General features: G+C 55.3%; 1 protein-coding gene across 1 annotated transcript in view; it reads right to left on the bottom strand.

Annotated features, from left to right (window-relative positions):
* Positions 1-208: 208 nt before the first annotated feature.
* TULP4 (TUB like protein 4) overlaps positions 209-15221 on the bottom strand; it is a 265359-nt gene continuing 250346 nt past the window's right edge. The window contains exons 13-16 of the mRNA XM_058289627.2: positions 13320-13413; positions 9987-10130; positions 6641-9099; positions 209-4709 (exon numbers count right to left, since the gene is read on the bottom strand). Coding sequence (XP_058145610.1) covers positions 4593-4709; positions 6641-9099; positions 9987-10130; positions 13320-13413 — 2814 coding nt within the window. The 3' untranslated portion in view covers positions 209-4592. The remainder of the gene's footprint in view (positions 4710-6640; positions 9100-9986; positions 10131-13319; positions 13414-15221) is intronic.

The raw sequence follows: 15221 nt of genomic DNA, 5'->3' as shown, positions 1-15221 counted from the left end.
CTTCAGGCTGACAGCACCGCCTCTGGCCTCTCCAGCTCCCACCTGGCTGGTAGCAGAGCACCTGATGTGGTACAGGTGTCGCAGGGAGAGATAGGGAGGGTGTGTGTGTGCGCGCGTGCGTGCGCGCGCATGCGTGCAATCCCAGGGGAGAGTGGTGGCTTGTCCTAGTATGTAAGACCCACATCTGAATTCTGCACACAAGTTTGGCTTTTTTTAATGATCTGCAAAATTTTATTTAGCAATAGCTGGACAACTCTTACAACTCCAACTCATCAAGAAAAAAAAAGAGGAGATTAACCCATCTCAGTAATAAAGACAGAAAATAATCTGAACAAACCACATCATTTTGAATGCAAACCGGTAACGCCTTCTAGAATACCTCCTGCACAATCTAACACACGAAATACATAAGAAGGGAGGTGGGTAAGGGCGAGCTCGTTAAAAAGCAATCAGGAGTCTCAACAGATCTTGCTCGGAAAGTCAAACAAGGCAGGATGCTGGAACAGAAGAGCGCAACGCTGCAGGCACGGGGCGCCCCGGGCGCTGCACGCCGCTCCCAAGGTTTGACGAGAACATGCTGGTGGGCGGGAGTGGTCCGGGCCCCTGCACCCGCGTAACTGCATTTACTTTCAAAGGAAAAAGAAAAAGCCAGTAGTAATAAACGTAGAAATCATGTCCAAATTTACAGTACCAAAATAATGCATTTATAAACAAATGCAAAAAAGAAATACCCCTTTGGTAAATAATACAGTGCCTTTTTCAGTCAGACGCACAACCCATGCTTTTCTACAACACATTTTTTTTTAATCTACAGTAACAACGAGATCTTAAAACCCTACCCCTCCCCGAAAAACAAACAAACTTGTAAACTGAAAATACAGGTACAAATAAAATTTCAAGAAAATTGCACAAAGCCAAAGAGAATGAAAACAGAACAAATTAAGCCACAACCCTCCAAAGTTTTATCAGCCAGAGGTAAGGAAACACGCGAATGGTGAAGAGTTCTGTGTGTGCCTCAAACAACACCGCCTGACGCCACAGCTCACCGGCTCGCTGCCGGCCACGGACCTGGCCCCCAGGGACACAGCGGGGCCTCTGAGTTGAGAGCGCGTGGCGCTGCAGAGCGCACAGGCGGCCTACGTGCACACTCCTTGGCTTGCTTTTGCCCCCCCACAGTTTGGGGCAAGTGGTGACCCATTTCAAGGCTGTGTTCAGTGACGCCCGCGAGCAGGGCGCATTTAAGGAAGGTCTTACCTGGAAACAGCGCTTTGTAGAATTTTATGAGAACAGGATTCCAAATGCATTCGTTTCTACGGGCGAACTTTCTAAAAACATTGCTTGAACTGCATTGGTTATCGTTAGTAGACAGCTCGTTAACCATGGAAAAGAAATCTTCCTCTACAAAAAGGCAGTGTTTCAAATCATTCTTTCAAAGTTTCAAAAGCGGAGCCATGAGACCTTACATGTGAGGTAAGGCTGCTGGAGGACTGTCGGGAGGCCCCTCCCACTTTGTGCCTGGACAAACGGAGGCCCAGTCAGCCCAGGGACCTGGGCCAGGGCCGCCCCCCGACTTCAGGGCACGCAGGGTCGGCCCAGGGCCTCCTGACTTCCTGCGATGCTGCCACGAGACAGACACTCCCGCTCCGTGTGTCAGGGCCAGGCGTTCGCGAGAGCGACGGCCATGGAGGGGGCCCGCCCTGCCAGCCTTGGCTCTGTGCGGGCAGCGGACGCCGCACGTCCCCGTCCAGGTGCCTCACGGTACCCGCTTAACGGGTGCGCTGGGCAGAAGTCTGTGCCTCTGGCTTGATGAGGTCCTAGTTTACACAGATGTAAAACGGGCTTCTGGGCTTGTTAACACTCGGCTTCCCTCAGGAAGTCACGGAGCTCACTCTTAACTGGGCTAATGGTTTTTAAACTTGAGGATTCGGCGAGGTATCATAATATTGGTAATTGCTATTAGTGAACACGAAGCACTGAGAACTCTGCTGCTGAAAGTACTGGCCTGAGCGTCCTGAAGACACTGAGACTGACCGAAAAGGGTTTTAAATAGGCAAGGCCATCGCCGTGGGCCGCGGCGCCTGCCTGCCCGGGACATCCAGGCTTCAGGCGGGGCAGCCTTGGCTCCCCTCCTGGGGAGCGGGCTAAGGATTTAGTAAGTTTGGTTCATTATTTGCTACAAATATCCACTCTCTCTCCACACAGGTATTTGTAGCTTTGATTCTGAGGACTTCCCCTGTAATTGCTTTTAAGTGAAATTCTAAAATGTATCCTTCTGTGGCCTTCATATCTCAAAAAACCAACCAGGGTTTAAAGTGGAAGCGTATTACTTACTACTTCTTCCTTTGCCATTCTCATTCTAAAATGCCTCCCCCTTCATTCCACATCACACTCTACTTTTAGTTAAAAATACAATTTTCAAAAGAAGGGATATGACTTTGGGATATGTTATTGTAAAAAAATCTCCTTTCTTTAAACTGATACTAGACAATACAAAAAAAAGTTATTTTTATAGGGTTAATAGGAGTTTTTTCCCAATTAGAAAAAACTGAATTACTCAGCAAAATCCCTTTACCACTCCTTTTTTATTTCTTGTAGCAAAACATATTGCTACCAAATAAGTCATTACAAAGATACTATTTTTCGTAAATAAATAATAAAATGGGCATAACTCACCAATATATAGTAACAAAATAGTTTCTAAAAACACTGTTAAAAGATAAATAATTATCTTCTGGACAGTAAAACAGGGGCTGCATTTAAATTATTTTAGAAATAGGCTATAACCTTTATTGCACAGCTAATAATAAGCACTGAAACACCATATCGAGCTACAGAAACTCATAAAAGAATTAGGTAATTCTGGGCACATTGCTAAATTCTTTCTGGAAGAATTTACTCACCAAAAACCAGGTTCAATATTTTTAAATATGAAAAGGAAACTCTGCTGTTAGCCAGCAGACATCCTTCACTGGATTTCAAAACCTCATCAGCGCCTCTTTGGGGTCTGGAGGGACTAGTGGGTGATGTTCACTAGTGAGGATACTCTGGAAAAGGAATGGGCCAGGTTCTTTTTCAGATGTTTATGCCACATATTTTCTCATGCTTACAGACCAAAATGTGGATTAAAATAATTATTTTTAAAATGCTTTTCTGGGGCACCTTCCAGTCACCTGTCTCCGAACATTCAGATTTAGGATCCTAGGCTGGTCCAGGACTTGTGCTCCTGCCCAAAGCAGCCTTGTGGACAGGGAAAACTGGGTCCTCTTCCCAGGGCTCACGCCCCCCCGAGGCATCCTCAGGGGGCGGGGAGGAAGGACTCCTGTGTCTGCTGGGTTTATTTCTCTAGCCGTCTATCCATTCTTTCGCACTTAAAGAGCAGGGTGGTAAGTCGACCCTATTTCAGTCCTTAGTTTTAACAACTTCCCAGGGCTATCTCCTCCCTAAACAGTCCCTAGAGTTATTAATAAATGACTCTCTTTCTCGAGAACATTATGGAACTTTTATCAAAGATCTGACGATACTCCTAATTTTTTAATACCCGGGTGCACACTTCAAACTTTGTAGGCTACGATTTCTAATCTGACAGAGCACACTGCCAGTCAGGGGAGCTTTACGGTAGCTGGAAAGGGGCAGTTTTAAATCAAGTGTCACCAACAATTTCAGGGAGAGAAAGTGTAGAAGAGCGAGAGCTAATGGGAGAGGGCGTCCAGGAACTGGACTGAGCCAAGGTGACGTTTTCTAGACCAAAAAGTCAGGGGCAGCGCTCTGAGACCGTCCCACCTACTGCCTTTGCCGCTACTTCCTCCTAACGTCCACCGTTCTGAACTACCGTCGGAGGACCTATGGGGTTTGGACGCCCTACAGAACTGGTGGAGTCTTTCAATGTAAACGTTCCCAGGAGAGGCGAGAGGCCTTGTTCTGCCCCAGCCACACGAGAGAAGCACCTCTGCATGTGCAGAGCCGCGCGAGCACGCCGCGGCGTGCGCGAGTCCCGCGCCCTCCACACCGGCCACAGCTGTGTCCACACCTGCAGGAGCGCCCCAGTAAAGAGCTGCTGTTATTCACCCGACACAGTGCGCTTCCCAAACACCCTTCGTTAGTCAAGTCGCCTCTTGGGGACTGGCAGGGTGTGTGTGAATTAACTGCTGCCCCGAGAGAACCTGTATCTTCAGGAGTTTTGGGTGTGTTTTTAAAAGACGTGTTTCTAGTTTTATGTTGCGGCGACGGCGATGCTGGAGGAGCAGCACGAGCTAGAAGCTGTGGAGAACGACCGGGACCGCGCACTCCCCACATCCCGAACAGCGGGCCCGGAGGCGTCTCCCTGATTCTAACTGGCCCCTTCCCAGTAGAGCCCAATCCCCCGCCAGAGCAAACTGCCCAGAGGACGCCCTGGCGGCGCACACCCTTTGCTTCCAACACCACTCAGCTGTACTTTCTGTTTAAAAAGAAAGAAGGAAAGAAAGACAGTAAAAGGTAACAAAGGTCCAAATAAATGAAGGGCCGTTCCCAGGTCCGCGCTGCCTCCGGCCCCTGGGCACCAGGCCCGCGCAGGGTCCTCGGGTGGCGGGGCCAGGCCCCTGGAGAGGCTCTTCTCACTTGAGGCGCTGGGTCACGTTGGCCAGGGCGACGGCGAAGGCCTGCACGGCCGAGAAGGGGTACTGGAAGTCCAGGACGTACGCGCTGCCATCGATCCTCCCAAACTGCATCACCTGCGGGCACAGCGAGGGCGTGAGACGGGGAGGCGGGCACAGGCGCTGGTGCTGCGGGGCCCGGCCGAGCGGGCGCCGCCACCCGGGGACGGCCCACCCACGGGGTGACCCTGCACCTCAGCAAGGTTCTAGATCTAAATACCAGCTTGTGGGAAACGAGGGGATGGAGGAACTGTTACAACGAACAGGTTCAGAATGTGGCGCGCTCCGCGGTCAGTTGAGGTGGTTCCTTCCCCAAGAAACAGGGAAGAAGAAGGGCGAATGTCTAGGTTACACGGCTCGGAAGGAAGGTCCACGGGCGGTCATCGTCCCCCCACCCGTCCCCCCAGCAGGTGTCGCCTCGGTGCTTACCACCCCGTGTACAGAGGCCTGTTCGTGACCTGTCTCCCCCTAAGAGAGAAACTCCACGAGGGAAGGGACCTGGTCGTGCTCACTGCTCTCCCCGTGGCCCTTAAAGCAGGGGCTGGCAGACTTTCTAGAAAGGGCCGGTAACAATGCTTGAGGCTCTGTGGGTGATATGGTCTTTGCCACAACCACGCAGCTCTGCTGTTGTAAGGCCACAGCAGCCACACACAGCATTTGAAGGAGTGTGCGTGGTTGGGTGCCAATAAACCTTTATTTACAAAAACAGGCAGGAGGCCGCACTGGCCTGTGGGCCACGGTTTGCTGGCCCCTGGCTTGGAGGATCACCAGGCAAATAAGCCGTGCTGCTCCATAAACACCTGTCCAGTGGAGTCACAAAAACGGGGATTTAAACGTGAGCGAGTAGAAGCCTTCCCAGGAAGGTGGAGAAGGGAGGTCCCAGAGTGAACAGCGCTGGGCAGGGCCAGAGCAACCGCTCCAGACTGGAGCAGGGAACACTGACAAGCTCCCACCTTCACATTCTTCAAAGAGCGGGGATGACCTGATTCTGAAGACACAGAGAGGCAAGCAAATTAACAACAACAAAGAAGAAGAACCAAAGGCAATGATGTCTAGCGGGGAAAAGCTATACAGAAAAGGGAAAACAACCAAACCAGGACGCACAGTTCTCCTGTGAAGGATATTTACTGGTAAAGTAAGGCAAACAAGGAGCACTGACTTAACTGGGAAAATGGGGAGGGGAAAGCTCGCGTGTGCGTGAGTGTGTGTGGGGTGGTGGTGAAGAAATGCAATCCTCATCTGCTCAAGGAGAGCATCAGGTACGATGCCCCCAACGGAAAGCTCAGGACGAGGAAGTGCAGAAACTGGGATGGAGTTCCTGTCGGGGGGGACGGAAAAGCTCCAGTAACGATGGTGGTGAAGCAGCACAACGTTGTGAACGCGATCACCACCACGGAACCGTGCCTCTGGGGGCGCCACCAGAATTAAACCTGAAAACATGACCGACGTACAACGCAGAGTGAAGCTGCCGTGACCTGTGGACTACAGTTAACAGTGTAACAGTGTAACTACCACGCCACTTGTAACCAAGGCACTGCACTAAAAAAAAGGCACTGAACTAATGAAAAGATTAATAACGGGGAAAAGTGGGGGGGGGCATCTATGGCAACTCTGTACTTTCTGCGTGATTTTTCAGGAAACCCATAACTGCTCTAATAAAAAAAAGTATAGATATGTTCTTCACACACATGTGGCCAATACCAGAAAGGAACAAACGAGCTGAAAGCACCTGGCGCGGGGAGGGTAGCTACCGGAAGGGGGCAGGGATGGGGACTGCCGTTTTCCTTACGTGCCTTGTGGGATTATTTGACTTTAAAAAGCCAGGACGTGCATTACTCTGAGTGAGAGTAAATAAACGCCAGCCACAGGGAATGGGAAGGTGGAACCGCGAGGGCCTCCCCAAGACAGAGCCGCTCTTTTCCACGTTCGCCGCGTGGCCTCTCGGAAGGGTTGCTTGGCGACCCAAGCGCCCGCTTTCCAGCACCCATGGAGGCCGCCGGCGCCCTTACCTGCCGCCCCTCCAGCTCGATCTGGAAGTTCTTGGCCGACTCCTGGGTCACGCGCCCCCCGAAGTCCAGCTGGTAGACCTGGGTGGCCTCGTTCCACAGGGGCTGCTTGTTGGCCATGACGTACACGGAGCCTTGGCTGGCCAGCCGCCCGTCGTCCCTGTCGTCCGCCTTGCGGCTCTTGAAGCCTTCGGGCTCGCCGGCCGGCCGCAGGCCGCGCTTGCCCTTCCAGCCCTTGCGGCCGCCCTGGCCCTGGCCCATCAGCTCGTCGCCGCTGATGAAGAGCTCGGGCTCGCTCTCCGAGCTGTCCTGGAACTCGCTCGTCCTGCTCAGCTTCTTGGCCTTGAGCGGGTCTTTCGGGCTCTTGGCCTTCTTCTTCTCGCGCCCCAGGCGGGGGCTGGAGAGGAGGGCGTTGAAGTCGCTCAGCGCCCTGGCCTCCTTGCGCGCCTTGCCCTCCGTGAGCGCCTGGACGCTCCCCTCCTCCGCCCGGCTGTCCACGCGCTTCCGGCTCTTCCTTCCAAACTTCTCGGTCCGCTGGGGGACGGGGCTTTCCGAGAGGGACAGCACCTCCTGGAAGCTGTCAGCGGTCTCGACCACCACCTCCGTGCCCAGGGGGCTGTGCGGGTCACCGGGAGGGGGCGCCACGAGGGGCTTCTCCACCACCAGGGGGGGCTTGGGGGGCAGCGCGCCCTGGGGGCTCTGCACGGGAGGACACGTGCCGTAGGAGTTCCAGGGGTGCAGGGCGAGGGGCGGCAGCTGTAAACTCGAGCAGGGGCTGCTTCCGGGATACGTGGGGGGCAGCGGGCAGTAGGAGAGGCCGTGGGGGAAGGGCGGCTGGAGCGCCACGGTGGCCTCCTGTGGTGCAAACCGAGCGGGGGACAGGGCGTCCCTAGGGGGGCAGGGCGGCGGCGCGCCCTGCACGGGGACGTTGCTGTAGCTTCCTGGATATGGCACGCCCACGCCGTAGCCTGTCTGGAAAGCGGCGGGCGGGCTGGCCGGGGACTTGGGGGACACGAAGGGCACGCGGGACACGTCCAGGTGCTGGCCCGGAGCCATGCCCAGGGCGGGCAGTTTCAGGGGGTTGGGCCCGGACGCCGGGGCTGTCCTTTCCTGGGGCACCCAGACGTCCTCCCCCAGCACGGGCTCCCACTGGTACGGGGGCGGCCGCTTCCCGGCACCGGCGGCCTCGGCCAGCGGGGGGTGCCTCAGGGCCTTCTCCACTGGGCAGTGCTGCGCCAGGGCCTCGTCCTCGAAGGCCGAGTTCACGTAGTCCGTGCAGTCCCGCGAGGGGTCGGGGGGGCTCAGGAGGCTGTAGGAGGACTGCGAGGCCAACGGGGAGGAGCTGACCGCGTGGGCCAGCACCCCGGGCGGGGGGACCCCGGCGCTGGGGTCCAGCCGCCCCCCGCCGCCCGCCAGCCCCCCGGGGCCGCTGCACTGGCTGCAGGTGTACAGGGCGGGCAGCGGGCGCGCGGGGACCTGGGCGGCCGCCGCGCTGGGCCGGGGCCGGGGCGGGAGCTGCAGCGTGGCGCGCTGGCCGTCGGTGAGCTGGGCTGCCCGGGGCTCGCGGTGGCCGCGGCGCAGGGTGGCGTGGATGAGGCTGCTGTCGGGGCTCAGGCCGCGCCCCAGGGCCAGCGGGCCGGCGATGTCGGGGTACGGGGGCGGGTCCCCCGCGGGCAGGGCGTAGCGCGGCACGGTCAGGCGGGCCAGGGTGGCGCTGGCGCAGGGCGGCGGGCCCTTCTTCTCGGCGGCCAGCCGCAGCGTGGCCGAGCTGCCGGGGCCCGCGGCGAAGGCGCCCTGGGCGCAGAGGGCGCGGGCGCGCGGCCTGCACACCTCCTCCACGTTGCCGCTGCTGTCGAAGGTGGTGATGCGCTCGTAGCCCGGCGGCGGCGGCGGGTGTGAGGGTGGCGGCGCAGGGGGCGGGCACACGTCCACAGGGGGTGGCGGCGGGGGCAGCGGCGGTGGCGGGGCGGCCGTGGTGGGCGCCGCGGGGATGGTGCCAGGGTAGGGGGGCGGCGGGTTCATCTTGCTCGCAGGGCCCTCCAGGGGCGCGCTGAAGACCACTGCGTCGCCCTCGGCCGCCAGCTGCGGGGCGGGCCGCAGGGTCCGGGCCCGGTGCAGGGGCTCGTGCTCCCGGTCCCCGTGGTCGGCGGGCGGCAGCGCGAGGGGCCCCAGCGGCGGGGGCGGTGGGGGCAGCTGGGGCGGGGGCAGCGCGCGGCCCACCTCCACGCCCCCGAAGATCACCTGCCCGGGGCTGGGGTACCGCGCGGGGACGGCGGCGAGCTCGGCGCCCGGCCCGGGGCCGGCCAGGACGTCCAGCTGCACGTTCTGGGCGGCCAGCAGCGACTGCACCAGGCCCAGGCTCTGCGTCGGGGACATGGCCTGGGCCGAGCTGTGGATGGGCGCGATGGGGATGTTCACGGTGCACGGGGGGCTGCTCTCGGGGACCCCGGAGGTGCCGGTGCCTGGAAGGAGAGGAGAGCACCTGCTTAGCCCGCAGCGGCAGAGACGCAGGGCCCCTGGCTCGCCCCAGCCTCGCGGACAGAGTGCAAGTGCCGGGGCCGCAGGCCTGACTGGGGGAGAGCTGGACCGTTGGCCCCGGCTACAGAGAGCTGCTCTGACCACTCTGGGAAGACCCCAGCACTGGTGGGCGGTAGCTGGGGCACCAGCAAGGCTCCTCGACGCGCTTGGGTCTGGTGCCATGTGCCTAGGGACCAGCCGTGAGACTTGGCTGTGACACGTGGCGAGCAGCTCGTCCCTGACGACACGCACAGGATGCCCGCCGAGGCCCACCACAAAGCCAGGAGGCTCGCCCGCGGCCTCCGCCGGGCAGCGTGGCCGTGGCCGCCACCGCCGCGTGCTGCAGCGTGTACCTAAGTTAGCTTCCTGTGAGTGGGACCAGGTAAGGTGGAGGAGAGAAGCTCGTTTAAAGATCCTCTAGCAAATCGGGGGCAAGGTGGGCTGTGCTGGCCTGGGCACCCCAGGAACCTCGGAGGGGCTGAAAGCACAAGGAAGCTATGGGACCAGGCTTCAGTCTGCTCTCCCCGGGCCCTGAGAGCAAACTTGGGCACATAACTTAAGAGGGTTGTGAAGAGGATGAAACGATATTGAAGAAACGCTCTGTGAACATAAGGCATCCTACCACTTTAGCCATCCATGATCTGGTAGCTGCTTTCATCCCAAACCACTGGCAATAGATGACCTTTCTTCTGTGCCGTGGCCAACTGCCAGGCTTGCTGAGGACGTGGGACCTTTCCCAAGCAGGCAGCAGGCAGGAGTGGACCCTGTACTTCTCAACTACTCACCCCACGGCCCCTCTCATGATCCACTAAGAAGGTGATGAGGGACTTACCTGGTAAATCATCTTCATCTTCGCTGAAAACATTTGGGTTGAAGACAGGCAAATTAATATAGTCCATGGAAATCTTCCGGACTTCTGGGAGATAAATGGTCATCTGCCGCGGCTGGAGGTGCAGTAGGCTGGTTTTATAGATTACTGGGGGACAGGGGAAGGGCACGGTTAACACAGACACAACGGTGGGGAGCCAAAGTGTCAGCAAAGCACGGGAAGAGAGACGGAGGGCCGCGGCTTCCTGCCACGGAGACAGAGCCGCGTGGCAGGGCCAAGAGCCTCTGAGAAGCTCTTTGTCTTGGCTCTCCTGGGCCTCGTGGGGACACGCCAGCCGTGTTTTGGATCCAGTAACAAATTCTTGGTCTAGCTCAGCCACTTTGCCAATGGTTTGTCTCTAGAAAGACAAATCTTGAAGGTTAAAAACAAAGCTCAGATTTACATTCTTTTTTGGAAGGAATACATTTTTTTTTGAAAAAGTGTATAATAAATATACTTTTTAAAGACTCTTGCAATAGAATAATAATTTAATGAATATGGTTTGAAAACCCAAGGGCAAGATTGGGGAATCCCTAGAAATAGGGGAGCTGTTTGGCAGCAACTACAAGATGACGGGTGACATAGTATCACAGATACATTAAACGTTGCCTTTTCGCAGGATTGGATTCTTGTCCTATTGACTTTTTATTTCAATATGATGGTCAGTAGAGATTTATAAGGAACCTCCACATGGCTTCTTTAAACCCTAAGATTGAACTTAACAGTACATTTAAGGGGAGGTCTAGGTTACAACTAAAATATTTAGAGGAGACAAAGTAAAGAAAATAAGGAATCTGAATTTACGTTTGACAGGAGGTTAAACGGAGGATGAAATTGCTGTCAGCTTCCTTTTACCTTTAATACCCCTTTCTGTAAGATACAGAAGAAAGTGAATTTTTGTGGTTTAAAAATTCTGTATGCTTTTGGATGGCTGAACAACCAATGGATTAAAGTACTACTCTTTGTTGCCCAGATTGACCAATAGCAATAAAATAAAATATCTCAGGAGGGATTAAAAAATAACTTCAGGGGAGCAGGTGCAGCTCAGTGGTCGAGCGCCTGCCTCCCATATACAAGGTCTTGGGTTCAATCCCCAGTACCTCCTTAAAAAAAAATCAGTTGCCTCCGAAGAAGAAAACTAGGTGGCTGGGGGTGAGGATGAGAGAGACTTTTTACTATACACAGCTTTGAATCTTTTTTTTTTTGCGGTACCAGGGCAGGGGACTGAACTGTGGCCCCCCTGAGTTGGTTTTTTGCTTGCTTGTTGTTGCTTTTAGGAGGCACTGGGACTGATTCTGGGGCCTCCCGTGTGGGAAGCAGGCGCTCAACTGCTTGAGCCCCATCTGCTCCCAAGCTTTGATTCTTTTGAATCAATTTACATATTTTACAAATTAAGAAATGCAAATAACTAAAGAAAAAAATTATAGGCTGGATCATTCTAATTGAAGGAAACAGATTCTTCAACATGGGGACTGGAATTCACTTTCTGCAGTTCCACTTGGACAGTGTATGTTGTCTTTGAAAAGGTTATTGACTGGGTCGTTGTATGTACCATACCCTCTAGAATCTGAGTTCACCTCATTTCTCTGGTAGAGTCAAGGGGAAAATTCTCTTAGCCTGACCAATGGGCAGTACCTGCAGACCGAAGTGCTCAGCCCGAAAGAGTCGACGACAGGAGAGCTTCACTGCCGCCCCCCCTCCCGGGACTCCCACCCACTCCCGGGACTCCCGCCCCACTCCCGGGACTCCCGCCTCCCCCTCATGACTCCTGCCCACTCCCGGGACTCCCGCCCACTCCGGGGACTGCCGCCCACTCCGGGGACTGCCGCCCACTCCCGGGACTCCCGCCCACTCCGGGGATTCTCGCCCACTCCCAGGACTCCCGCCCACTCCCGGGATTCCCGCCCACTCCGGGGATTCTCGCTGGCGCCATCAGCACCTCCAGGCACCGCCCGCTCCCACTTAACACCCTGCGGCCCGCGTGTGGATCCACCAGAGTCAGGGCACAGGGAAAGGCCCATCAGGTACATGCTCACTGCATCCCTTTCGTTTCAGTATTCACTATAAGCAGATGAGGAAGTCCTCAGCTTTCTGATGCCGGATTACCACCATGCTCAAAGACCAACGGTTAAAACAAACGCACACATCAACAGGGCACTGATAAATAACTGAAGAACAGGCTTTTGTATCATCAGAAAGTTTCCAGGTTGTTGAAAATACTATAGGAGACTTTCTTTGCATTTATACTCAGGGATGAGCTAGTGTATCTCCTAAGTCATTTCTATGTGTTACTTTTATTTCTGTTCTCTTTGAACCGAGACACCTCAAAATGAAAAATCCAGATGCAGCAAAATGTGAAAAAATCTCTGAAGGTGCACGCATAGCAAGAGTACCAGGGTGGGGACGGAACCCAGGGCCTCATCCATGGGAAGCAGGCGCTCCGCCACCGAGCTCCAGCCGCTCCAGCAACAGCTCTTTTTAACATCTGATTTGGAGAAAAATGTGTTTTAAAGGACCTAACTGTGCATGACACAACTCTTCTGGGCAGACTCAAAGTCTTCTGAGAGCACTCTTCACGCCACACACAGCACATTCAAGGCAAGACGGAGGCCACCAGCCACACCAGGGCCAAGACAGAACAAAGGTGAACAAAAGACGCGAGGCGAGCCCCACAGCTCCACAGCCATGTGGGAGCTCCCCGCCGAGCAAGGGGTCAAGTCCGCCATTTCTCCATGTCTCTGAGGGAAACACGGAAAGCCTCTCCCACTCACTCTGCACTGTTTTTCCTCTGTGCCTCATATTGTCAAGGAAAGGATAAATACTTATCTGGTATTTAGATAGCGAAATTTATAAAGATTTACCACTAAGAACTGTACTAAAAACCAGCTAGCTTCCCTTTAGTCATTAATGCTTTCTTCTTCAAAAGGAGTTTCTTTGGACTAGGCATCTGAAGACACTGGTACCAAGACCCACCCTCCCCCAGTAAAATGACCAGAAATCAAGATATCTAGAAACCAATCGGGGCTTTCTTTCAGAGAGTTCTACTGTTTCTGTCACTTTCATAAGTCAGGGCTTACATAAGAAAATTAAAGTGCCACTGGCAAAAAATCAATTTGAGTGATAATTCTAAGTTTTGCAAAATCACAGTGGCTTAGTCAAAGTTTGGAGGTAAAACACATGCTAATCTTGGGGTGTCTCGGGAGCTCACTTCCTAAGTGAGGCCGAATGAAAGAGGAAACTGGATTTTACAGTCTGACTACAAGTGACATAGCAGTTACAGACAGGACAGGGTTTTACCTGCACCAAGGTTGGTGGGCAGGAAAGCAGCCAAGCCCACAATCTTAAATTTGGTTCCCCAGATATTAGACGTGACTTGAGCAAGATAGTTGTGCTGTGGAAAAAAAGAAAGAGAAATACTATTTCCATATTCTCTATCGGTCACCTAGTAAGAATGTTACCACCTATAGCTTAGAAAGCCACAGATGTCACGGCCAGAAATATCTATTTCCTGCATCATTCAAAACCAGAAGCTAACTACAGCTGTGTTTCCCCCTTTATTCTGCCACAACACATACGAGAATGCAAGCACCCACTTTTTAAAGTGATGTGATGTGATTCTGCCGCACATGTAGGTTAGAAAGGCCACCACAGGGCTCCGGGTGGGAGCAGGGCCACGGCCGGAGGGGCTGCCCGCGGCCAGGCAGGGCGGCAGGCAGGCGTCCCGGTCAGCCGCACGGTCCAATGCCCTGCGGCCCATGCAGGGAGCGGGCCCGGTGCCCTCGCGTGGCCCCTCCAAAGGCCAGGCTCCCGAGCCCGCTGGCTGCCTGGCTGTGGTCGCGGCCAGGGACATTTCTACATCCTGAAGCTAAAGGGATGGGTTTTTGTCACTGTGTGAACTAAAGCGACTCGGTGCCGTTTCTGCACTGCACGAGCTCGAGCAGAATCACTCGGCCCTGGGAGCCGCCTGACCCCAGGCTCCATCAGCACGTGGTGGATGAGCCAGGCCTTCCCGGGCGGCGCGACACGTTCCGCCGTTTCTCTGTGAACTCCACGGACACAGCAGGAGATTTCGCAGCTTGACGTGTGTCCCCCCGCCAAGGCATGCTCCTTCCTACAGGAGGAGTCGTGACCATATGAAGCACAAATCTGGAAAACTGCAGAGGAACGCCCGAAGCTCTACAGAAAGCAGCGACTCTGCCTCACCTTTTCTGGCACCCGATATCACAACTTAGAGGCAGGTTTCCCCGCCGGCAGCTGGCTTGGGGTTCTGTCTCCGTTTGTGGCCTGTGGCTCAGCGAGTCAGCTCCTGAGGGCAGCCTTCCCCGAGGGGATGAGTGGAACTTCACGAAGAAACATTCTTTTTGGAGCAGAGAGAAGGCTGGACTATCTGCACCAAGACGGCCGTATCCTCGTTTCTAGTGACCCTCTCGGGCCTGGCCCATATGTGGTCCAGTTAAGCACGGACAGGGGCACGTGCTTGATTTCCCACAGTCCGGCACGTCGTGCGGCCGCGGCTGAGTCCACATGGAGACAGGATTTACACAGATGCAACCTGACGTCTGGTATTTGCAGTGTTGGGACAACAGCCCCACCGTGAATTAGCCAGTGGGCGGGGACCTTCCCAGGACCCAGATGCTGCTACAGAAACCGAAGGGTCTTCCTAGCAGCCGCGGGATGCCAACAGTCAGCGTTTTCCCTCAGAATCCAGAAGGAACGCGCCCCTGGGAGGGGACAAAGTGTGTGTGTGTCCAGCGGCCAGCGCAGTAAACAGGAGCGTCTGCACGCGCTGTCCTCAGAGATCATCTCCCTCTGCTGCTGCTTCAGCTTGGAACTGTGTCAATGAGACCCTGAGAAAAGGCCCCTGGCAAGCAGCGACTGCCCCACGCGCTCTTCAGACAGGTGGGAGGAGGCTGCAGCTGCCTCTGCTTACGGCGCGGCTTCACAGCAGTGTCTCTGGCGCTGCCTTGGACAGAGCCGGAATGTGCTTCCCCTGGTGAGAAAGGCTCAAACTGAGCGCCTGAGGGCTGCCAGCTCATTTCACATCCTACCCACTGGATGCTTCCTCCTTGCTGCTTTTTCTTCTGCATTGCTTGGTATGAATTCCAGAATCACACCTGAAAAAACAGCGGGCGCACCGGAGAATCTACCGCTTCAAACCACTTGGTTTCAAAACAGCTGGCGTACAACCCCCCTCATCTA

Source organism: Dasypus novemcinctus, chromosome 28 (genome assembly GCF_030445035.2).
Source record: "Dasypus novemcinctus isolate mDasNov1 chromosome 28, mDasNov1.1.hap2, whole genome shotgun sequence".
NCBI classification, from domain to species: Eukaryota; Metazoa; Chordata; class Mammalia; order Cingulata; family Dasypodidae; genus Dasypus; species Dasypus novemcinctus.
This window is presented reverse-complemented; position numbering and strand designations above follow the sequence as displayed.